General features: G+C 30.3%; 1 protein-coding gene and 1 non-coding gene across 5 annotated transcripts in view; both read left to right on the top strand.

The window, feature by feature from the left end:
* LOC134832165 (protein still life, isoforms C/SIF type 2-like) overlaps positions 1-25,474 on the top strand; it is a 107,295-nt gene that overhangs the window by 5,514 nt on the left and 76,307 nt on the right. Inside the window, exons 2-11 of one of the 4 annotated variants that reach the window (XM_063846092.1) lie at positions 643-1,081; positions 1,139-1,257; positions 3,058-3,235; positions 3,290-3,923; positions 4,654-4,879; positions 4,939-5,098; positions 5,329-5,385; positions 5,475-5,586; positions 6,740-7,057; positions 7,122-7,251. In XM_063846092.1, the coding sequence (XP_063702162.1) occupies positions 790-1,081; positions 1,139-1,257; positions 3,058-3,235; positions 3,290-3,923; positions 4,654-4,879; positions 4,939-5,098; positions 5,329-5,385; positions 5,475-5,586; positions 6,740-7,057; positions 7,122-7,251 (2,226 nt within the window). In that variant the 5' untranslated portion in view covers positions 643-789. Of the gene's footprint in view, positions 1-642; positions 1,082-1,138; positions 1,258-3,030; positions 3,236-3,289; positions 3,924-4,653; positions 4,880-4,938; positions 5,099-5,328; positions 5,386-5,474; positions 5,587-6,739; positions 7,058-7,121; positions 7,252-25,474 lie in introns of all 4 variants that reach the window. The other 3 variants (XM_063846091.1, XM_063846090.1, XM_063846093.1) reach the window with 3 other exon arrangements.
* Positions 6,605-6,675, top strand: Trnah-gug (transfer RNA histidin (anticodon GUG)). The gene has a single exon. It is a non-coding gene; the product is annotated as a tRNA-His (tRNA).

Here is a 25,474-nt window from a genome sequence, read left to right as displayed (position 1 = left end):
CCATCTTACGAAGCAATTTTCTTTCAAATATCGATTTATTGACCAGACTCACACAAATATTCATGAGCGGTGCCTCCATGAAAGGGAAAAATTGTTGATTTAATAAAAGTTTTTCTTTTTTTTTTTTTTTGAACAAAAGACAAGAAAGTAACACAAAAACGGGGGGAACGAAAAAAAAAATCAAAAAATCAATATTTTACATCTGACATTCCATTGTGTGTGTTGCTGCTGGAGCATAAATGGAGATATACCTTGCCCTACATACGAAAATGTTGTTTTTGCGAGAGTTTTCTTTCTCCGTCGCGGTACGTGTGTGTCTGTGTTATTGTTATCTGCGTTGCCAGTACGTGGCAGTGTGACGAAGGAATAAAAACCATGTGCTTACTCCCATTATATTGCTTATCTTTGCCGTTCTTCGTCTTCTCGCACATTTCTCTTTGTGTCGTTGTCGTCGTTGTGCTAATAGAAAAGTGCGATAATGCGATGTTTATATGCAAAATGTTAATTTTTTACGCAATCGATTGGATCTTTATGACTTTTTCGCTCGCTTTCGGCCCGTTAATGCAGAAAAAGTCGCGAAAATCACCAAAAATCCGGAATTTCCGCCCTTCTAATCTCGCTTTATCTCGTTTCCCGTTGCAGCGAGGCGGCCGATATCACAGCCACAGACATAATCAACGATCACAATCGCTCAATAGGGGGCAGGCGCTGTCGAGAGCTGACGTTGGCGGCGGGATGTGGTGACACTCAGGTGCCTCGGGAGGTCAATCGGGCTGTCCAAGTTGCGCCATGGGCAACAAATTGAGTTGTTCGTGTGCGCCCCTCATGCGCAAGGCATACCGCTACGAGGACTCGCCATGGCAATCGTCACGACGTCGCGACGGTCATCTCCTGAGGTTGTGGGCCGAAGTATTCCACGTGTCAGCAAGTGGCGCCGGCACCGTCAAATGGCAGCAAGTATCCGAGGATTTGGTGCCCGTTAACATCACATGCATCCAGGATTCGCCCGAATGCGTTTTTCACATTACCGCGTACAACAGTCAGGTCGACAAGATACTCGATGTGCGACTTGTGCAACCAGGTACGTTATTTTTCCTTAAATCCTTGAAAAAACCTAAAATTCTCAATTTATTTTTAGGAACTCGCATTGGACAAGCATCCGAATGCTTCGTTTACTGGAAAGACCCGATGACGAACGACACGTGGGGCTTGAACTTCACTTCGCCCATTGACGCAAAGCAATTCCGAGAGTGCTGTGTAAGTCATTTGACACATTTTTCATTTTTTTGATTTTTGTTTTGAGTTGAAAATTGGCGAAGCAGCTTTTGCTGAAAAAAAAAAAGTTTTTTACACAAAATTTTTACACACATTTCATAAGCAGACAATAACTTCATGAAAATTATACAAAAAAATCACCTTTTAAGGACTCGATTTTTGTACAAGAGTCTTCCTTAGAGTTGTAGAGAACCTTTTTGAAATTCCTTTAGAATTTTTTTTTTGTGAAATTTTTCCCAATTTCCTTTTGAGACCATGCAAGTGACATTTTTTAAATAAATTTTTGCAATTTAAAAAAAATTTTTTGATATGGATTCTCTTTAATTTTAATATTTTGCAAGTTTTTAATTAAAATTTTCTAAAAAAAAAAATTAAAAATATATCGCACGCGTTAATTTTTATCAAAATTTTTACCATTCTTCCAATCATTAATTTTTTTTTGTTAAAAAATATTTCAATTTTTATAATCAAACATTAATGAAAATTTACTTAATTTAATTAAATCCTTTTTAAATATTTAAAATTATTTAGAATTTTTTTTTTTAAGATTTTGATTATTTTTTTTAGTGTATTTTGACTTTGATTCTATTAAATTTTTTTAATTTTTATTGCAATTTGTAACTTTTTGCTTGTTTTTTACTGAATTTGACACAAAAAATGAAAATTTTAAAATTTGGAATTTTTAAAAAATTTAAAAGTAACAAAAATTGTTAAATAATTCTTGAAAAATTTATTTCTGCTCAAAAATTGTCAAAAATAAAAATTACTGACATTTTTTTCAAACTAATGAATTTTGAAGTTTAAAAAAATTTGAAACTAACGAAAAAAATAATATTTAATTATTCCTTAAAATTTGTTATTTGTCTATTTTGAGCTCAAAATTCAATAAAAATTAAAATTTATTTCCTTTTGAAATATTTTAAAAAATTATTTTTGTAAGATTTTGGACTTTTTCATTAGTTTTTGGCTTTGATTCTATGACATTTTTAAATTTTTGAAAAATATTATTTAAAAATCTTCTAAAAACTTAAATTTTAAAAATTTTTAAATTAAATTAAATTAAATTATTTAAAAAAATTACATTAAAATAAAATTAATTAATTAAATTAAATTAATTTAAAAAATAAATTTTTGGTAGAATTTTTGACATTAAAAAAGAAAAATTACTTGCGTGGTCTGTTAAAATTTCCTTTAAAAAACTCGATGTCCCTTCATAGCTTGTGTCCTGTAAACCTTTTGTTACCTGCTTCTGCCGCTTTCTTCCAATTTTCAGTTCTTTCTCGTTATAATTTACATCTAACACCTAATTCTAATTAAATAAAAAAAAATAAATGAAGCGCAATGGGATATTTGTAGTGCATATGTGTACCTCTCCTCTTGTTCTGTGTGTCTTGTATCCTTCATTTTGTGTCTTTCTCTCAATTAAAAAGAATTTTCGTTGTCTCTTTCCTTAATTTATTTATGGATTTTTTCCGTACTTCTCCTTTAATGAAATAAATTTTAACTTATTTTTCCATTCTATTCAATTTTTTGCTCCTTTCTCTTCTCCTTTTATTTAAATTGAATTTTATGTGAGTTTGAATATAATTTCAAAGAAAGCTTCTGTTGGTCTTGACACATTTTCCACCGTCGTGCTGCAAAAAAAAAAATAAAAAAAGATAAGTACGAAACAAACAAAATAAAAATCCTAGTCACGTAAACACATCCCTACAATATCCCAATGGACTCACTTAATGATAGTGCGACGTTTTGCAGTCGCCTTCATTCAAATTTTCACGAAAGGCATCCTCGAGCTACTCGCTGAAGTTGGATCCGCCCGGCAAGAGTGGCAGCAAAGTGAAGACCAAACGGAAGCCTTTGAGTACGCCAGCATCGCCATCGAGGGCCCGCGAACCGCAATGTACGTGCATGACAGCGGAGCAATATGCGCGAATTCGCGCTCAAGATCCCCGTTATCGAGGTAATTTTTGACAAAAATTTCTTTAAAACTCATTTTAACTTGAAAAAATTTCAGGTTCCTCGACTCTTCCACGCACCACAACGCGCACCGGCGACGCCGAAGACTCCAAAAAGGTCGCAACCGCCACTTCGAGCACCTCCTTGTACGATAATGTCGCTGCGGGAAGTCAAGCAGGCGGCACCGCAACTGATCGTCCCGTCAAATCGGAAACGGGCACCATGACATCGACCGAAACAACATCCACGCAGAACCATGTGGGGTCTCAGAGTCAAGATGAGACCACGGGAACCGGAAATGAGACGCGCGGAACGTTGCAACGACAGGAAACGAGCAAATCTGAGGGCACACAAGCCGGCGGAACGCTCCAACAAAAGTCAACGACATCAACGGGCACCGAAATGCATCACAATATCATCAATAATAACACGAGACGCAGCAAGAGTAAGAGCACGGAGGACATGAATATCTTTTCGGAGCAGAATTCGACGTTGAAACGCATGATGAAGCCCATGCCGAGTACAGAAAGTCCCGTAACGTCGCCCGAAATGACACGGAGACGCTATAATTATTACAATATTGGGTCAAATACGATGGGACATTCGCATGGAGGGATGCATAATCCGCATATTATTAACAATAATACGCTTTCACGACCTTCTAGTCAGGCATCGCGTTTCTCCGGATCGAGGTGAGTCTCTTTTAAGCTCGTTTCAAATAAAATCGAATAATTTTTCTGAAAAAAATAGAAAAAAAATAAAATTATGATCAAACTTATTAATTTTTTACGGAATTTTTAGCAAATTTTACTAAATTTTCCTAAATAAAAATTTTGATTTTCAAATTTTTTGCGGTATTTGAGTAAAAAATTATCATTAGAAATTTTTTTAAATAAATAAAAATTTATATAATTTAAAAATAATATTTTCAAAATTAAAAAAAAATAAATTTTATAAAACTAAAAAATATAAAATTTAGAAAAAAAAATTAAAAAAATAAGAGATTTTAAAATAGTTTTTTAAAAAAATTTACAAAAAAAAAAAAGAGAAAAAAATTAAAATAAATTTTTATTATGAGATTTGTTTTGCTTTTTTCATATTTTTAACCAACAAAATATTTTTTATAGTTCACTTTTTAAAAAATTCCCAAGGAATGAAAAAAAAAAAATTTTTTTTCAATTTTTTTTTTTTAATTTTTTATTGCAAAAAAATTTTTTTTTTTATTTTTTTTATTTCAATAAATTTTTTTTAATTTTTTTTTCATATTTTTAGTCATTTTTTAGCTAAATTTCTACTTCAAAAAATTTTTTTTGTTGTCCTTTAAATTTTTAAAAATTTTATTAAAAAAAAACTATTGGATATTATTAATATCAGTTAAAGTTCTATTTTGACCAAAATTTAATAAAAAAAATTTAATTTCAGATCCTCACACGAAATCGGACGTGGTTACCAACAAGCCCCTCGTGGCATGTATCTCGATCTTGAACGCGAACGTGGATGTTTAGAGAGTTCACCGCCATCGGACAACGTAATGTTCGATAATCAGTGCTACGCGACAACCCCGAGTTCCAGCAACGGCAATTCCGATCAAGATCAACCTCAGGGTTACGGATCGCGATCCAATTCTCGTCATTCGCATCATCATCCGGTAAGAAATTTTTCAATTTTTATCAAAAATTCACATTTAAAGCTCAATTTTTGTCGTAGAAACAACCAAATGTGACACCAACTCCCGGAAGTCCGACATCACGACTCCTGCTCGAGTACGAAATGCACTTGCGCAACACTTTGGCCAAGGGAATGGATGCCGAATCGTACAGCTTGCACACCTTCGAGGCTCTTTTATCACAAAGTATGGAAAATTTAGGTAACACTCTTTCCTTCTGGTCTCCTCTCTGATGGCTCTCATGTTTGCGCCGCGCGCTTCGCAGTACTAACACCCGAAACAAAAAAATATCATTTCGAGCCGGATTTCATCCCAATTGGCCCAAAAATTGATTTTTCAAAACAAATTTTCGTCATTGCTTTTTTGCTTTTTCTTTCTTTCATTTTTTTTTCAAAAATGATAAATTTTCTATCAACGTGTGTGTTTTACAGAGCTGGCTGAAAGTTTGCCTAATACACAGCGGAGTCCATATCCTACTAATAAAAGACGTAATTATTTATATTTTTATGTTCTTTTGAATAGCTTTCAAGTTTTTTTCAGAGAATTTTGAATAATTTTCAATTTTTTTCGAATAAAGGTGCTTCCGCTGGTGCAAAATCATCGACATTGCCATTGCCACACAGGTTGAATGTGGAAAAACCTCCATCGAATCGTGAAAGAGATCGCGGAGGAATGGATGGGTATTACAGGTGAGACTTTTTTTGTCATTTTAAAGCGAAATTGTGAAGAGTTATTAGACCAAAGTTGATTTTTTGTGGCTTTTGAGCGATTTTTATTGGATTTTCGCTTGTCGGTATGTTAAAATTGAAGAAAATTGTAAAAATTTTCAAATTTGACAAAAAAAAAAAAAAAATCTAAAAATATTTAAAAAATTCAAAATTTTTGGATCAAAATTTTCTTTTTCGGTTAATTTGAGGGAATTTTATAAATTTAAATTCGTTAGAAGATTTTTTTAATGTCTAAAATTTGAAAAATATCAAAAAATCATCAATATTAAATAATTATGAAAAAATTTGATTAAAAACTGAAAAAAGGTCAAAATATTCTAAGAATTAATGAAAATTTTTTTAAAGTCAAGAGCTCAAAAGTTAATTTTTTGTGTCATTTTTAGTGATTTTTCGTAGTTTTTATGCCCTCAAGAGACTTGTTAATTCAGTTTTTAAAAAGAAAATTGAAAAATTATCAATTTTAATGATCAAAAGCTTAAAAAAATTAGAAATATTTTAAAAAATGATAATTTTTAAGAGTCAATTGACAAAATTTGACTTTTTAGTGGCACTTTGAGGAGCTTTAGGGACTTTTATTCCTTCAAAAGTCTTATTTTTTGTAAAAATTGAATAGAAATTTAACTTTTATTTACAAATTAAATATTTTGATGATCAAATATTCGATTTTTAATTAAAATAATTTAACCTAAAAGTTTAATAATTTAATTTTTTTCTCAAATTAAGTATTTTTTTGACGAATTTTAAAGAAAAATCAGAAATTTCTGATAAAATTTGATTTTTTCTTTAGTAAAACGGCATTTCTCTACCAGCCAATTCAAATAATATTCTACATTACCGACTTTTTTCGAAGAAAAATAATTTATAAGGTTCCCATAGTAGAATTTGTAACGTTCCCATTGCCCTCTTTTCTCTTCGTTACTTCACGTTAGACGCATCGTACACACAATATATTCCATTTTAAGCGTGCCATATGCATGTAGTCACTTTGGTCTAGTGGCAGGACTTCACATTGTGGCTGTGACGGCGAGTGTTCGATTCACTCAAGTGACAAACTTTTTTGTCATTTTTTTTTATTTTTTTTTTTATCTCACCTTGATTTTTTAATTTTTTTTAGTGATCGCAACGAATTAATCCGCGAACGTCAACGCGAAATTGAACGAGATCGCGGTTACTTGAGCGACCATAATTCGAGTTACACGACATCTCGTTGCGCTTCTTGCATTGGCGAGTCGGCACGTGCTCAGTGGTTCCGTCATTCGGATGGATGGCGTTCAGGCAGTTCGACACTTGGCTCCGGATCTGGTACGGGACTCGTTAGTTCATCCAGTGGACATAAACGCTCGCCATGGGATTCTCTGCCGTCTTTGAGACAAGATAGCAGTTTGAATGATTCGGGTTACAAAAGCACGCGAGCAGATTCCTTTGAGCAAAGGTAAGGAAATTCTTTGAAAATCTACGAAAAAAATGAGAAATTTAATGAAAAAAATTAATTTCAGGGGACAATTTGACCGTCAAGACAGCTTACGTTCGGATTATTTGAGCGATCGTGAGTCTCGTTACGGAATGGTTCATCAAGCATCTATCGAGTCGACAGATTCACGTCTTTGCTACTTGACATCCTCTGAGGTAAGTCACAAATTATTTTCTAAAATTAACATTTTTCGCGTGTATGACCGAAGATTAAAATGTTTACTTAGGATCTAATTATTAAACAATCCTCAAACTCTCGTATATTTGAGAAAAGTGTGCTCCAAAACTGCTTGATAATGCAAAATTCAATCCACTCGATTTGATGGAAAAAGTTTATTTTTAGCAGTTCATTGTTTGCCGAATCAAGAATGAACATGAATAGACTCTTATCGCACTTTTTCTTCCTTACTGCACAAAAATTGATTGATTAGCAAATTTCGAGGCAGTTCATCGCTTTTTTATAATTTAATTTTATTATTTTTTCAAATGGCGTCCTACATAACCTAATTCAATTTATTTCAATTTGTCATGAGACAACGGACCGATTTTATTGGAAAAACATATTTTAGTGTTATTTTTATGGAACATTTTTGTGTTGGTTTGACGGCTGAAAATGGCTCCAAAGTGGGTTTTTTGTCTTTTTGAGACATTTTTTACTATAATTTTCAAAGTTTTTTCAGAAAATTAAAATTTTTGTAATTTTTTGAAATTTTTGAGAAATATTTTTTTTAAATTTTGATCTTTTAAAGATAAATTTTTGACTTTACGAACATTTAAAAAAAAATTTGAGAGTAAAATTAATATTTTTCAATTAATTTTTACGTTTTTTGAGTATTTAAATATTTGAATAAATCTTCATGAAAAATTAAGATATTTGTCTAATATTTTTTTGTAAAAAATTTTTTTTATTGATCTTAAAAGCCAAGATTTGATTTTTAAAAAATCAAAATTAAATTAAATAAATTTAAAAAAATAAAAAAATTTTTAAATACATTTTTTCATACAATTTTTTTTTTAATTTTTGATCGTTTTTAAATATTTTTGTTATTTTGAGTTAAAAAACTAAAAAAAATTAAATTTTAAAAGACATTTTTAGGTCGCTTTCAACATTTTTAATAAGATTTAGTGAAAAATTTGCATTAAAATGATTTTTAAAAATTTTTTTCTTTTACTTTGTTTTCTTCAAAAATTTATTTTATGAGATTTTTATTAAAAATTTTGCTTTTAAAAAATATTTGATTTTTTATTTTTAATTAAATTTCTGTGATTTTTATTTCAAAATCCTTAAAAATTTTTGAAATCTTGGCTTTTTCAATCATAATTTTTCTCAAAATCAACAAATTTCTGGCTTAAAGCCCCAAACTAATAAAAATTTCAAACCAAAAAGGCGCTTAACTCAACTTCCCTTTATTTCTCTCCAATTCGGGCCAATTCCTCGTTCCATAAACTGGTCCATACGCCAACACACTCACACACGAGATGTCCCATAAATATTTGAGCGCTTCATTTGGCATTCCATCGATATTTAGCGCTCGTTCTTCCTTTTGCACACACTTCACATTCATAAATAACCTCCTCGTTTGACGTTACGATGAAAAAGCCCACCTACGTACCATATGACAGAAACAAACAGAGGCAAAAAACCGTACGAATCCGCGAAAAATTATTACATCATTTTTGCATGTGGCTGGCGAGTGAGCTACGTACTCGTCGTGTCTTAGATAATCGTTTGAATGTGAGTGTTTGAGTGCGTCGTACACTAATTAAGCGTATTCATGGCGAACGATTTTGATTCAGTTTTTTTTTCTGTTAAGTTTTACGGTAAGGATTTACGGTACCGCACACACAGCATCCGTAGGCAATAAACATTCAGGCAGGTTTGGGAAAGTGACCTGCTAGTGAGACGTTTTGCGCATGCTCGGAGGAGGATGGATTTTTGCCACATCTCTCACGAAGAGCTTTCTTTTGTTTCGAACGTTGTTTGTAGGTTTCGATGTTAACGTTTTTTTTTGTTGTAGGTCACCCACCTCATTTTCGTCGAAGAAAGTGACGGAGAACCGAAAATATTATTTTTTATGACTTTAATTATTTTTTTTATTTTTATTTTAGGAAAATTAGCGTGACCCGTATACTTCGTTCTATCCATCGATTTTTTTCAATCAACGAAATTTACAAAAAATAGAATAGAATTTGATGAGGTATGCAATGAATCTTACATGCCAAATTTGGGAAATTTTCTTATATTTTCACGAATTTTTCCATAAATCGTCCTGATTTTTCTGTTTCTAAGCCTGACACACTTCAAAAAACCCCAAAGAAATTCGTGAAGCAGAATTTGACTTTTGATATAATTTATTTGGATTTTCAGTTTCAATTTTCTAAATTAAATTGAAACTTAGAATCCATACAAACTTTGAAATGCAATCACGCAAATTCTGCTTCACGAATCTCTTCGGAGTTTTTTCAAGTGTGTCAGGTTTAACTAAAAGAAAGTTTTGGAACAGAAAAATCGAGACAATTAATGGAAAAATCGTGGAAAATTTCCCAAATATGGCGTGTAAAATTCATTGCATACCTCATCACATTCTTTTTTATTTATTTTGAAAAATTTCGTTGATTGAATATTTTTTGGAACCAATAATCGCCAGCTTTTTGAAGGAGAACAGAAAAATTATTTAAATGTCGTCCCTAAAAATTTTATTTGTCACCGTCCTTTCACTAGACCAAGTATGCCATAAGCGATAGTTCAAATTGATGTAAAACATCCTGGTTTTTAGTTTATACAGAGGATTTATGCTAAAAGCCATCCTGATTGTCCTAATGTCTCCAATGGCTTTTTCGCCCCAAATGAAAATTAGTTTTTATGTAGCCAAGGGTTTTAAACCTGTTGTTGCAATAAATAAATAGAGCTTGGAGATGCAGAAATTTTACTGCCCATTGAATAGAGGAAACTCTATTAGAATGTCATCACTGTCTTTAAAAGAGCATATTAATAGCAAACAAAAAATCAAAGAAAACCAAAAAAGGACCCGTCACAATTGAACCCCATATCCGATCGCCTGTCGAACGTCCTTGAATACCTTTAAATGTGACACAGATTCCGTTTCGAAACTTAAAAAGGGAAACTAGGACACAGCTGCTTGTCATACGTTGTTGCATTTTCCACTCACATACCGTGTACAAATATTGTGACATCGGTGTTCGGTTCACGTTCGTTTCAGCCGAACCTTCTTCCTTCTCACAGTGCGCCAAAAATCATCTCCTGACCTACGACGCGTACTTTCATCTTTTCCCGTTTTTGTTGTGGGATGCTGTTTTTCATTCACGTGCGATCGTGCGAAAAGCTCCCCTTCGTGCATATTCGTCGTGTTTATAGTATTTGCGACCATCGTACCACTACCACTAAACACGATACCGTAACTTTTTGTTTGAGTTTTCACAAACACTACTACATCGGTGTCAATGTACGCGCGCCGTACATACGCATAAATTTAGGAAAAGTAAAGTAAAAGCTTTTTCTTTCTTTTCTTTCACTAGTTACACTCTGACGTGACTTCAGTTCGCATACGCGCGCGATATTTTGGTGACTCGGATCTCTCTGTATCTGTTTTGTGTTTGAGGAAAGAGACATAAAGAGAATTATTTACCAACAGCCATAAATTGTACAAAAAATATATTTTTAATAATTTATCGATGATTGTTTGTTTCGTTACCGAATCTCGTTGCGAACAGTTGCGGGATTAATAATTAGCTGTCTCCTCCAAAAAAATAGAAACATGGCAAAATAGTTGAGTGAAGAAACCCAAAAATAAACAAACGAATAATACTTACAATTTAGTTGTGGTTTGAATTGTCTCCCTTTTGCCTGTCAAACTTGGGAAAAACCAAAAATTTTGTGACAGTGTTCTTTTCATTAAATAAAAGAAGAAGAAGAAACACATGGAAAAGAAGTGATGAAAGAAAAATAATATTGTACAAGAAACCATCTGTGTATCTGTAATAACAAGGATATAATGATAAGTCGATGGAAAATTTTCATATGAAAAATTGTTGAACGACATTCAAAGTCAATGACTCGTGCGAGTTCAAGTTAAATTCTGGCTTTCGCATGATTAATAGTGGGATTTTTTTTGAGGTTAAGTCAAAACGTGGAAATTTATCGACTTCCAACGAAAAATGAACTCACCTGAAAATTTGCATACTAACCCACATATTTTGATGACTTGACCTGTCAAAAACGTTTTCCATTCAAAAATCCATCAAGTACGAGATGACGACGACAAAATAGGTCAGACAAGACAATCTCTCCGTTCAGCTACTCTTTCTGTCGTATTCGGCATCAAATTGATCCAAATACGTGCAAAATGAAAGTTTTATGCGAAAATAATTGAATGTAGGAGAAAGAATCGAGGAAAAGTGGAATTTAACGTCAAAAAAGAGACGTCGACGACTGCCTGATTGATTACAAATACAGTCAATTAATCATCATTTGAATTCATGACATCAATGTTTATTTAATTATGTTCGCATAGAGGTGATGGGTACTCTATATTTTTTTTTTGAGGGGACATCAAATATTTGTCAAGCCATTAACATAAAGTTGACTCACGTGAGGACTTTTCCGTTTCAAGGTCATTTTTGTTACGAGGCATTTGACCTGAGGTCGTCTTGTTATGTCATAAAAAAGAAGAAAAAGAAGAAGGAAAAAAAGGAAGAAGAAAGCTTTAATTATCTCTCTTTTTTTAATGCTTCTTACTTGATAAAATATTTAAATCGACTTTATGATGATTTTTTTAATGACACGTGTTTAACGATCGCTTTTCCATGTTTTCGCATCCAATATTCAAAGCGTTTTGCCAGCGATTAACGATTGAAGGTTGCAGATTATAATAAAATAAAAGGAAAAACTAATAAAAGATATCGATGAACCTTTTGTGTACGAGATTTCTTTTTATTGTTGTGGAAAATCGTTTAGTTGTCATTTTTTTAAAAAGCGTTTCGTGAAGGTTGAGGGGGAAAATGTGCATTTTATGGATTTACAAGAAGGATTTTCGGTTTTTTTGTAAAGCTAAAGGATAAAATGAGAAAATTTTAATTAAATTTGACATTTGGTGAAAAAGTGACAGCTGTCAAAAAATTTAATTTCGTGAATTTTTTTAAAAGTAAATCTAATTTTTTAAAAATTCATAAGTTCAATTTTAAAAAGTCAAAAATTGTATCAAAAACTTCATAAATTTAAGTGAATTTAAAGAAAATGAAATTTTTTGACATTTTTGACGTTTATTTGACAGATGAAGTGTCAAACTTCGTACTTAAGTGAGAAATTTTTAAAAGATCTTGCAGAATTTTCAAAAATTTATAAAAAAAAAAAATCTTTTCTAAAATTCGATAAAAAATAATAAAAAATTTTTCTTTGACGTTTATTTGACAGGTTGACGTTTAAACTGTCAAAAAATATTTTTAAAGTACTTTAACAAGAGAATTTTCAAAAGTTGATGAACAAAAAGTGCAAAAACTTGATAAATTTTGTCAACATTTCTCATTATTTGAACATGAAAGAAAGAACAAAGCCAAATTTTGACAGTTTTGATGGGTGAAACGTCAAAACTTGTCATTTATTTTGACGTTTATTCACAATTTTTTTTTAAAAGTTTTCATTTTTTATTGAATTTTGTTAATTTTTTAACATCAATTCACAACAAAAGATTCATTTTGACACTTTTGACTTTTGTTCAACTTTTAAAACGTCAATAAACGTCACTTTTTGTTTTAAATTTGCTCTAAAAATGCGCTCAAATTACTTCGATGAAACTTTTTCAAGCAAAATTTTCAAACATTTTTTTTTTAATTTTTTCTCATATTATCCTTTATTGCTCTTGAGAATTTGTCGAGTCATCAAACTTTTGCCACTATATCTCCTTCCTCGTGTTTTTTTTATTTTATTATTTTCGCCATTAGAGATTTTCGCATGGCACATGCAAAGTAACACAATTACACAGCAATTACAATTATTTCATTGTTATTACAAGCAGAAAAAAAGTCTAATTATGTCAAGAATGTTAATGCAGCGAAGGCGATAAATTCACGTCGCTGGCATGTCTGACCTATTTCAATGCATTCACGATGATTTAGCATCGAAAGTGCAGGATCATAGAAATCAACAACAGATCAAAAAGAAAAATTTCATTAAAAAGGAAAACCGAAGAAAAAAAAATCGAACCCAAACAAATAATTTAGTTTTTATTGTTTATCGGCGGCAAATAAGAGTCGTCATGACATGTGCGTGACTTACGGACTAATTTACATTAGAAAGTTTTTTTTTTGATGGAAAAAGGAGAGAGAAAGAGAGACAATGTAACGAAACAAACAATCAACAGTAAACAGTGAGATATTCCGGTGAAACGTACAATTTTTGACGCAAAATTTAAAGCTATTTAAACGCTTGACGAGTCCTCTGGGAGGAGTGTGTTAATGAATTAATTTGACTGAATAATTTAATTTTAGAGCCACGTCTCGTGATAAAAAAAAATCAAATTAAATGAAAAGTTGAGAAAAAAATTAATAACTCTTAAAAAGATTTTAAATTTAATAAACAGACCAAAGAAAAAAGTGAAAAAAAAAATTTAAGTGAAATTTGTGCCGGTCAAAAAATTTATAAGGAAGAAAAATTTAGGACATGAAACAGCATGACATACGGTAAAAAATTTCATTACTCATTACTTTAAGCCTTACTTCAATTATCTTAAAAATCCATCGAAAATTGAAGTGAAGTACACTTCTTTACTTTCTCTTTATTTTTCTCTGTTCCTCACTGATAACTGATTAAATAACCGATTCATTCCATTTTTCACGAATTTTTACCGATTTCCAACTTTTGAAAAGCTCCGCTAGAGGGCGCTTTAATGAATTTTCCTTTTAAAAAACTTTCGTTAGTTTTTCCTTCGAATCAGGAGCTTTTTTTCACACGCATTTTGTTCAAACAAACTTGTCGATACTTGACCTTTGACACTTTTTTATATGACGCCATCCAAGTCATTTTGCTCTAAAGACAAAAAAAATCGTTAAAAAAAGAGTTTTTGTCTTTTTTACGGCGAATCGTGATGCAACATTAACAAAAAGTGCACATAACAAACACCTGGAGGGCAAATAAGTAAATTATTTTTTTTAGCTCATTTTTTTAAGGCGAAACAAGGGAGGTGTAAACATTTTTTCTTGCACTTTTTCCCATTTTCGTTCATCATAAATATTATTCCCGTTAAGACGAAAAAAGGAATCGCTTCAGGTAATAATTTGACATGATGAACTATATAAAATAAATGCGGTGTATTTAGATGAGATATCAACAAAAAAAATTGTGTGGTGTTCTAGTTACATTGTTTTTGACACATGAATATTTGAAGTGAAGTGAATGAGGACAAGGGCATCACTCACTCAATTCACTCTCTTTCTCCGCGGCGAATAGTGAAAGGAAACAAATAGACAAAAAGAACTGTGTTTGTTGATTATCTTTTCTGTTCTTTTTTTTTTTGAGGGTAATTTTGGACAGTTTTCTCTCTGTTTGTGTAATAAAAAAATTATTACTAGAGGAGAATTTTTTGTCGTAGGCTTTCGTATAGAGAAATGGAAGAAAAATGGATGGACAGACGTTTTTCTTGCTAAATAACCGCAATTTGGCACAATTTAGCTTCAATCATCAAGTTTTTTCTCTTTGTGTGTTTTGCATGATGTTTTTTGGTTGGAAATGTGGTTAAAAGCTCCATTGTGGTTTGAAAATTTTCTGAGCAAGTTTTGTTTAAAATCAGATTTAAAATACAGCTTTAAGAAAATTTTCATTTATTTATTTATTTTATGAATTTTTGCAAGAAAATAATAAAATAATTTTTTTAAGCCTCAAAGCCAATATATTGCTTTTGAAGAAATTCTTGTAAGTTATTTTTAAAAAAATTAAATGTTGATGTTCGAAAATTGATATTGAACATTTATTTGTTATAAAAGTCATAATTTGTACTGAACCACAATTATAGTTTAGGAAATCTGTAATTATCCATTTGTGTAAATTTGTATAATTTTGTCCATCTATTCTATAATTAAAAGTGATCAAATCCCTTATATTTACCTAAGAAGTGACTAATTTGAAATCATAGATAATTTTTGTATAGTTAGAAAAAAAATTTTAAGACCCGAAAAATCTTAACATGAATTTTTTTTTTAAAGAAATTCAAGCAATATTTTTAATTTTTTTCTCGTTTTTCAGAAATTCAGTGAAAAAAAAAATTTAAGTAAAATTTGTTTTAAAATTTTTTTGCGAATTTTTTTAATTTATGGAAAACAGTTTATTAAAAATTTCTTCTGGAGCTAAAATTGAAATTAAAATTTTTATTTTTAGTTTCAATATGAATTTGTCGTATTAATGACATAATATATATTTTTAAAAATATTGAAAAATTTGAACAAGAAATACCCGCTTAAAAATTTAAATTTTCCCTAGTAGCATTTAAAGAATTTTAATAATGTTAAAAAGTCACAATTTGAGCGAGAGTTCTTCACTTTGAGAGAAACTACAGACAAATTAAGACGTATTTTTTTATATTTCTCAATAATAGGTACATAAAAAGACAAGAAAATCTGTGACTTCAACATTAAATTCTAAAATTATTTCTACGTTTAATCAGGTTCCATTTTGTTTTTTGGAATCATCACCCATTTTGTCGTCACCCATCTTATCCAAAATTCTTTTTAATTTTTTTATTCAATTTTCTGCAATTTTATCAGTTTTTAAAAATTAATTATTTTGAAATTGCTACAAAAGCAAAAAAAAGTATCTTAAAAAATTAATTTTTGTAAAAATTTTTTTTTTTTTTATTAAAATTTCTACAATTTTATCAATTTTATAAAGAAATTATCTTTACTTTTGCCAAAATTTTAACTTTTCAAAACCTAAAAAATAATTACGACTTTTAACTAAATTTTTGATCAGAATTTAAATATTTTTTTTTTAAAGTTTTCCAGCTCGAACAATTTACTTCTTTCCAAATCACTTTTTGAGATATATTACGAATGAGTTAACAATTGACCTTGTTTTTCCCCAAAAGGAGACCGAAAATGTTAAAATAAGATTTTAGAAGCACCAAGCCAATCATTTATTTTTTATTTGACTCTCAAGTTATCTTTAAACTTTACAAAACTTACCTTTTTCCTTCAAAAAATTTCCTCAAAAAAATACGCTCTTATCAGCACTTCTACCCTCCAACAAAAATTTGTCATCATTTTTCATTCTTCTCCTTATGCCAATGGGGCTTCCATCTCTCACAACAACAACAACAAGCGAAAAAAAAATCTCCACACAAAAAAAAACCTTTATTAGAGGCCATTTTCATTGAATTAATCTATTATTTCTCTCCGCATCTCGCATTTCTCCGGGTGATGTCCTTCCTTTGTTCAATATCAACCTTATGTCATCAGAAATAAATCGCTACAAATTTGAATGAAAATTAAATGAATGTCTCTGTTTTCTTTTTGCTGCCTCCTCTCGTTCGCTTTACTAGGTACTATCATTTTCTTTATAACAATAATTATTATTATTACATTCTCCATAAGGAAACTTTTTCTTCTTCTTGCATCACAAGAAATACACGAAAAAAAAAACAGGATGTAAAAAAAGCAGACATGAAAAAAAAACGAAAGACGAGAAAATTGAGAGATAAAAAAACGCTTTTTACAACACATGCATCGTAAATTTTATTGTCTGTCCCGCGTTACGTATTTTTTTTTTGCCGAGAAATACGGCGAAAGAGAGTCAATTTTTGTACTTCTTTGTAGTAACAACCGTAATAAACATTAAAGTGAATGAATGAAAGGACGGTCAATTACGGACTCAAAGCAGTTTTCAGCAGAAAGTGAGATAAGATGCGGAAGAAAAAGGAAAAAAAATAAAGCAAAGCACACAAAAAAAAACTTCACAGACAGCAAAATATTTTACAAAATATAATATTTTAAAACACATGCTAACATGGTAAACTATTATAAGACTTCTTAACAGCCATAAAGCATCAGTTGCCGTAAATAGATGCTGCAACAACAAAAACTTTCTGCTATAAATAATAGAGAAACCGTAGAAAAACATTTGCTTCTGTTTGTTGTTATTTAATGTTCTTCGCTCGCTCTCTCTCTTGTTTAGTTTTTTTTTCTTCATCTTGCTTTTGCACGGAAGTGTTTTCACGCATTTTTCATTCACAATGGACCTTTGTCTTAGCACGAAAAACTTTCACCTGGAAGGAATTTCTTGCAATATTGCTTAATGAGTGAACGAGAATGACATCACCATCCCAGAAAAATAATCGAGACGAAAGTAAACAAGAAGAAAAAAAACAAGAAAAAAAATTGCTCACCGAAAATTGTTTGTTTGTGTTCGTTTTTTTGATAAAAATATGACATCATAACAATGGAAGCCCGCATGTGTAATTCTAAACTAGAAACCTACCAACTAAAAAAAATAGTTGTAAAAGATACAAAACGACGAGAGGAAGGTAGAGGGAAAAAAACGAAGACGAAGAAGAAAACAATTCTTCAAAATAGCTTTTGACCTAATTAACAACCAGTGTTCTTTTAGTTCAGAAATAATTGTTTACGCACGTAGAGAAATGTATTTTGGTTCCCTTTACATTCTTCGGTTCGGCACAACGGTGACATCGAGGACTAATGTGTAGTGTGTTGTTAAGGATGATGATGAAAAAAGAACGACGACGACGATGATGATGATGATGATGGAGAATGTGGAAGAAAAAGGTTATATTTTCTTACAAAATGCGTTTTGCCATTCCATTTTTGTAAACATTCTTTCTCGTATTGTTTATTTCTGCCGCAGCAGTGTCATTATTTTGTAGCTTTTTGTTGGAATTGTAAGGAAAAAAAATAGGGGGAGAAACTGATGAGGTGAAGTTGAGGAATATTAAATGTGACTTGTTTACATTTTTTATGAGATATTTTGAGCTGAACTTTACAAACTCGGGGCTTAAAGTCAAACTAAAGAGACTTAGAAACTCAATCTTAAAAAAAATCTAAAATATTTCTACCTAAAATTTAGTTTTTAAGAAAAAGTCGATCATTTTTCGATTAAATTTTAGAAAAAAAAATTAATTTGTTTTCTAAAATTTAATCAAAAAATAATTGACTTTTTCTTAAAAAAAAAAATCTTAGGTCGAAATACATATTTTAAAATTTTTTTATATTAAGTTTCATAAGTCTTTTAAGTTCAATTTCAATCCCAGAGTTGCTCAAAATAGCTCATAAAAAGTTAAGTTTTTTAATTTGACTTAAGTAACTTTTTCTTAAACTTCGGTAGAAAATCATTTAGTTATGAATTTTTTTGGTCATTGATTTGGAGTTAAAAACAAATTCTTAGATTTTTTGCACTAAATCCTATTTTTAGAAAATTTTTTTTCAATTTTAAGCTACAAAAAATCAAAAAATCTCATGCCATTTATTTTTCGATGAAATGCTGATATCGGATGATGTGGGAAAAAATTAAAACTTTTTGAATATTCACTTAATTTTAATCTGAAGTCTTTTAAGTTTTGATCATAAATTTTTGCAGCCTTAGTTAAAATCATAAAAATTAAATAAAAAATAAATTAAAAACAAAATAATAAATTAGTTAATAAAAATTAAAAAATAATTTTAACTTTAATAATTTTAAATGTTAAAATTAAAATTTAAAAAAATATCTATAATTAAAAATTAATAATTAATTTTATAATTTTCAAATGAATTTTATCATTTTATTTTATTAATTTTATAATTAAAAATTTAATAATAAAATATTTAATTTAAAATATTTAAAAATTTAATTTTTGCCTAAATTGTTCCAAAAGCTTTTCTAAAGTTTAAATATTTTGAAAAATTTAGAAATTAAAAATAATAAAATTTTTAAAAATGACAAAATTTGTGTAAAATTATGAAAAATATCAATTTTAAAATATTTAAGACCAAATCTAGGTGCATGACTTTTATTTAAAATGTCACAAAAATATGTCACTTGAATATCGAACAAATATTGAAAAATTTTAATAGTTCTTCATAGAAACGAAAAAAAATCATGACTGATCAAAAAGCAATATACAGCTGCAACTTTTTGTTCCTATATATTTTTTTTTTTTTTAATAAAAACTAATAATTAAAGTGCCCTTTGCAAGTGCAAGTTTGTTCACAAAAGTAAATAACATAAAAACAAATAAACGAAAAAACACGTAGCAAAACATTCAATAAATTTATGTACCTTTTAAGTTTTAATTGTTACTAATGATTCTTTTAGCACTGTTTTTGTCTCCTCTTCCTCTTTCGTTTTGCTCCAAAAAAAAAAAACGAAACGAATAAAATTAAAATCCCAATTTGAATATTGTTGTAGAAAACTCAAATACTTTTGCCAATACTTCTTTCTCTTTGAATCAATTCTTTGTGTTTTTTGTATCGTCGTCCTCCTTTTTTTTCCTCTCTCTCTCGTCGTATTTAAATGCCGACCGTAAGCATAATGATAAATAAAATAAACAGATAGTTTTCTAGACAATTTTATTATTGTGCTTTCCTTTCGATTCCTTTCTACGTTTATTTTACCTCCATACTTTTTTAAAAAGCACACACACACAGAGAAAAACTCACCAAATTGAATTTCTTGAACAAACGCCAACAAAACTTTTTAAAATCCAAAATAGATTTGTGACTAAAGTTTTGTGATTTTTCTTCTTCTTCTGTGTGTGTTTTGTCTTTGTGTGACTGTCTCTCGCTTTCTCTGGGTGCTTTATTGTTAGTGAACAATCAGTTTTGTATTTGTTTATAAAATATATTTGAATATTGCAACTCTCACTCACTTTAGCACAGCAAAAAAAAACATTTAAATTGCAAATTCACCTTTGTTTTGGTTGGTTATTTTAACGTAAAAAAACGTGGTTTTTCCGTTCCGTTCCATTTCGAATGAGTTTTGAGGTTACTCAAACACAACTTTTGAAAGTTTTTTAATGAAGCAAACCCCACTTAATATCATTTTCATACATTAAAGAGGCTGCAGTAGTCGGCATCCCTTTAAAAAGTATCCTGATTTGCATATATTTTTCCGTTCTCCTCATCATCTTTGTATTCCACTTTTATACACCTTTTAGACATATTTTAATGCCATCATCATCCTCCTTCATCTTCGCAATGGCGCGATATTTTTTTTCGGTTTCGTCGTGTAAATGATAATAATAATAATGATGAGTGTAGGATATGGAAATTTATTTAGCGCGATACTTTTTGACGAATATTTTCTCTTTTTTTTTCGGGGGGTTTGGCATCGTAATCGCCTCAAGTGCAAAAAGGGACGTTCAACCCAAAAAATTTCTCGTGTGGATGATTGAAGATTTTCTGTGTAATAAAACTACAAAATATTATAATGAGGATCGTTTTGTATAAAGATTTCTTGCTGTTTCGAAAGTTGAGCGATAAATTTCGACAATCGGTCTGGATTCCAGAGAGAATCAGACAGAATAATTGCCTCTTTGAGTTCATTCTCGGTCATGCACGTTCCTTCTCTCTTGCACAGAAAAATTTTCTAATAATACTAATAATTTCTTTGTTCTTTTTCTTTCAGGTAAGTTTAAAATACATTCAATGCATTTTTTTTGCGAAGCAGTAATCGTAAGTATGTCTTTCTATTTTTTTTTCTTTTTATCTCGAATACTTCTTCGTGCTTTGTAAGTGAAAATCCTTGCTAAGGACGTTGTTTAATTATTTTGTAATTACAATTATTTTATTGTCAAAGACCATTCTGTGCTGTTTTTTGTGCCCATTTTTGTTCATGAGGGGGAAAAAATTAAATTACAAGTCTGCGAGAAAAAAATTTCAATAAGTTTAAATTACGGGCAATATTTATGCTTTTAAAAAATTAATAATGAAAAAATATTTATATTTAGAATGGAACACAATGTGTTGTAAATTGTAACTTATGTACATTTTCTGTTAATTTAGGCATTTTCGAGAAAAAATTTCGTTTTTGGTGGCATTGAAGTGTCTGTCCGTTAGATCAATTAATAAAACTTTCTAATAATTTTGATAAATGGGTTTTAAATAAATTACTTTTAAATTTAAAATATTTGAAATTAATTTAAAAGAAAATGAAAAGAAATAAGCTACTTTGAGCAAATTTTTGCAATTATAGATTTTTTTAATAAAAACTGAATAGCTTTACTATACTAAATTTTTTTTTTGGGATATAAGTTTTTTCATTGGCTCTATAATCACGATATTTCTTTCAAAATAAAATAGAAGGCAACGTCTCATAATCAATGGAATGTCGTTTTGATGTCCATATATATAAATTTGTCAAACCTCTACCTACACTCCAAATGTGATTACAAGCACTTCCCAAGAGTTGCTCCTATGAATTAGTTGCATGGTTATATTTATTCATTTGCGGTTTTAGGCTTTCACTTAAAATCTAAATTCTCTTAAATCTAAAATCTTACATTAGCGAACTGATGAAGATGATTCAGAGGAACGGTCCATTGTTTTCTTGGGCAATGAACGTCTTCCTGCATGTTCTGGATTCTCTTGACCCAACCACAATGGAACGCAAGCATTACACATGTCCACAATAAACTCAAGCTCAATTAGCGGATCCTGTGCATCCTATTCGTCCTTTGTTTTCAATATCTATGATAATGAAGAGCTATAAGTAATCCAAGGAATATCTTTCCAAAAATTGTATGTCTAGTCTGACCTAAGGTAGGTCAGTCGTAATATAGTTCAGCTAACTAAAATCGAACCAAATATCGTTTTCGGCTGTTTCGGCTTATCTTTTGTGTTCAATATTTAACGATGAAAAATTTTTAATTAAGACATGGAACTTTCATAATCTACTTCTACCATCTTGGATATCATTCTTAGCTTCTTAGATAGAAGAAAAAATCTTAGAAATGCATTCTTAATCATTTTAAATCTGAAAAAGAAAAAAAAAACTATTTTACATATTAAATAAAGAAAAAAAAATACTCACCATTACATTTAAAAAAAACTTACCTTACAGAATGCGCTCACATCTTTTACCAAAAATTTCAAAACAAATTCTTTAATAATTTTTCAATTTTTTTTTTGTTATCCCGCGTATTTGATGACAATATCTGACATGTTACAAAAATTTCGTATACATCTTCGCCGCATTCACTAAACACGTAGATTTATCATTTTTTCCCTTCTTTGTGACTTTTATTATGATTATTAACACCCGTTCGCTTAATATTAAAAAAAAATCTGTTACACCGAGACAGCTCGTAAGCAAGCCAAGGCACGAAATGAGTGTCATCATTATTTTCGTGGTTTTATAAATATTTCTGTATATACGATTTTTTTTGTTGCTGCTGCTGCACTCGCTCACAAATAACAATCATAATATCCTATTGTGGTACATTCAAACTTTTGCCGTAATCACTTCCCTTTATTTTTCTCGGCGCAAGTGATTCATATTGTGATAAATAATTATGACGAATTTTCGTTGTGAGTTTTTTCAATTTTAATTCGTGTTTGGAGAGTTGTTTGTATATCATAGCGAGCAATGGGGTGACGGAGGCGGGGGTGAGAAATAAAATTTACGAAGAGGTATCGTCGTCCTTTTCATGATGTTAACCAACAATTAACTTCTCATTATGTACTTGTCGTGTGCAGAATATTTTCCTGTAATTAAATGTTAATTGTTACTCTGTGTCGAACAATTATTTCGAACGAAAATTTCCCAAGCATCTCTGGCATGCATCATGTGTGTCCTGTGACCAGACGTTTCCACTTGTTTCTCTCATTTCGTGGTTTCGCTTTTATTTTATTTTTTTGCTGCCTCACATCATTATATCTTGCGATGTATATGTTGCTAGGTGGAGGTTGCTAGAGCAAAAATATACAATTTTTCTGCCGTGTGCTATTTATAGCAACTCCACTCTTTATTTTTTTTTTATTTCGCTGCGCTATGTGTATTTCGCCGTTTTTCTATGAATATTCCCAATGTAATGTGATGTTCAATTTATGTACAATTGTTGTTGTTGTACATGACGAACATAAATGTTGTATGTTTCGCTGTACAACAAATTATTTTATAACATACATTGGTAGCGCATACAACGAACGAGCGAGGACGAGGTCCTGCTGCGATGATAGCAAATCCCTAAAAAACATGCAATTGACTGTCGTAGCTCAGGTCTCTTTTATTCCAACACACACACACACATTTATTCGCACAAACACCAAAAGCAGGACAAAGTACGTCATCCTTTTTCACTGTTTCGTATAACGTTCGTACCTACACGAAACATTCGTAAATTCGAGTAGATTCAGAGATGAAACTGATCTTACTTCACTAGAGTAGAGTCTCTATCCTAGTTTTTTCATTGCGCAAAATCATCACCAGCTTTTGTTTGGTAGCCACATGCATCGTATGTCATCTCGTGCCCGTACGAGATTCATCTCGATGAGATTTTGTTATTATTATTTGTACTCTACGCGACACAAAAAGTAAGCAAGGACAGTTCTGGCGCACGCATTTCCTTCCGCCATGCGATGCGCGCTCTTTTCGTTAAAAACTCTACATTTTGCTACCATCGAAATTTTACATCTGACAGCAACTTTGCTACCTTCGAGCCTTTGTTAGTCAAGAGCTCCATTCGTCGTTAAACACACAAAGCAGCAACGAGAGAATTTGCCGTGACGAGAGAGAGAGAGAAAGAGAGAGCGAACGCTGCTAATGAAAAAATATGGGCGTTCAAGGACTGTGACAGAGCGGACCGAATTCAGTCTAAATGAGATCGTCGTCGCGCGCGAAGGCCAAAAAAAGCTAACGAGGAAAGGAAAGAGTAGTTATTTGCAAAATTGCGTCCATTATTATTAGATATTTTGGGACTGCGGTCCATTATCATTAACAAACAAACAACAAAAAAATAAATAAAAACAGAACTTAAGAAACTTTAGAAGTCTAAGGATACGCGAATATTTTTGCTACACAATATAAACACAACAAGATTTATATATTTTCATCTCGCGCACCAAACACACACTCACAACGGCGAAAAGGATGAAAAAATGACTAGAAAAAAATGGACAAACTATCTCCAGTCGCAAACGCTTACAGTGTGTGAACGTGTGTGGAATTCGGATTATTACTAACTAACTTCTAGTCAAAATATAGAAAAAAAAAATATAAAAAAATATATCACATAAAACGCAAACAAATCAAAGATATACGGAAAGTCTGTAGCAGTACAGAAGATGTATTATTATTGGGTGAGATAAAACCAAGAGATGCGAGAAAAAAAAACAAAAGGACATGAAAAAGATGCAATCGATCAATATGGCAAATGCAAATTATTGTGTCGTGTATAAAATCGTGTATGGAATAAAATAAAATAAAATACAAAATATGATGATGTAAAAAGTTGGAACAGAAAAAATATGGAAAACTAAAATATTTTAGAAAAAAATAGCAAAAACTAAAACAACAACAAATATTTATTAAAAATGCTACAAAATATTTTTTTTTGTTGAAATAAAAAAATAACAAAAAAATTTTTATTATTTTTCCGAGTGTTTGTGTAACAACTATACATCATATTTCACAGATTCGACATCAATAACAAAAAAAAAATATATCTATATAAAATATACAGACGTGTGTTGTGTTAATAATAATAATAAAAAATAATAGACGAACCCTTGATACACAATTTTTTTATGTTTGTTATATAAGTACTTGTAGTTATACATGGTTTCGAAGACATTATCATCATCATCATCAAGCAACATCAGTTGCTCAGGATACGACGATAGATAAAATAAAAAAAAAATAAGAGAAAAAAAAGTTATACATACATAAAATATTTCTTTGAAGACTTGTGAATCTCCAGTCACTATCAGTAGCAGTGACATGCGAAAAAATGTTGTTATGTAAGAAGAATTGAAGAGATTCGAAATTTTCTGTAGCAAAAAAAAAATGTAAAAAATAATAATAAATTATTAATAAATAAATAATTAAATAAACAAAAAAAAAAAATAAAATAAAAATCATGTAAATTTGTGAAAAAAAAGTCAAATAATTTGTGATTAAAAAAAAAGATAGATTTTAATAATAATAAACAGGATTTTAGTCCTTACCTCTTCGTTTATTGTGTGTGACTTGCGTGACGTGACATGACATCAAATCCTGTGTAAATATAACAAAAAAAAATATATAAATATAAAGAAACACACTTTTTTACACGTGTAAAAAAATAATAAAAGAAAAAAATTGGTGGAAAAAAAATAACATTTTAGTGAATGAACGGATGATTACATTTTGATAAATAATAATCAAAAGAATCTTGTGAAGGATTTG

The sequence above is a fragment of the Culicoides brevitarsis genome, chromosome 2, assembly GCF_036172545.1.
Source record: "Culicoides brevitarsis isolate CSIRO-B50_1 chromosome 2, AGI_CSIRO_Cbre_v1, whole genome shotgun sequence".
In the NCBI taxonomy this organism is placed as follows: Eukaryota; Metazoa; Arthropoda; class Insecta; order Diptera; family Ceratopogonidae; genus Culicoides; species Culicoides brevitarsis.
Note: the sequence above shows the minus strand (reverse complement) of the source record. Positions and strands in the feature narration are given on the sequence as shown.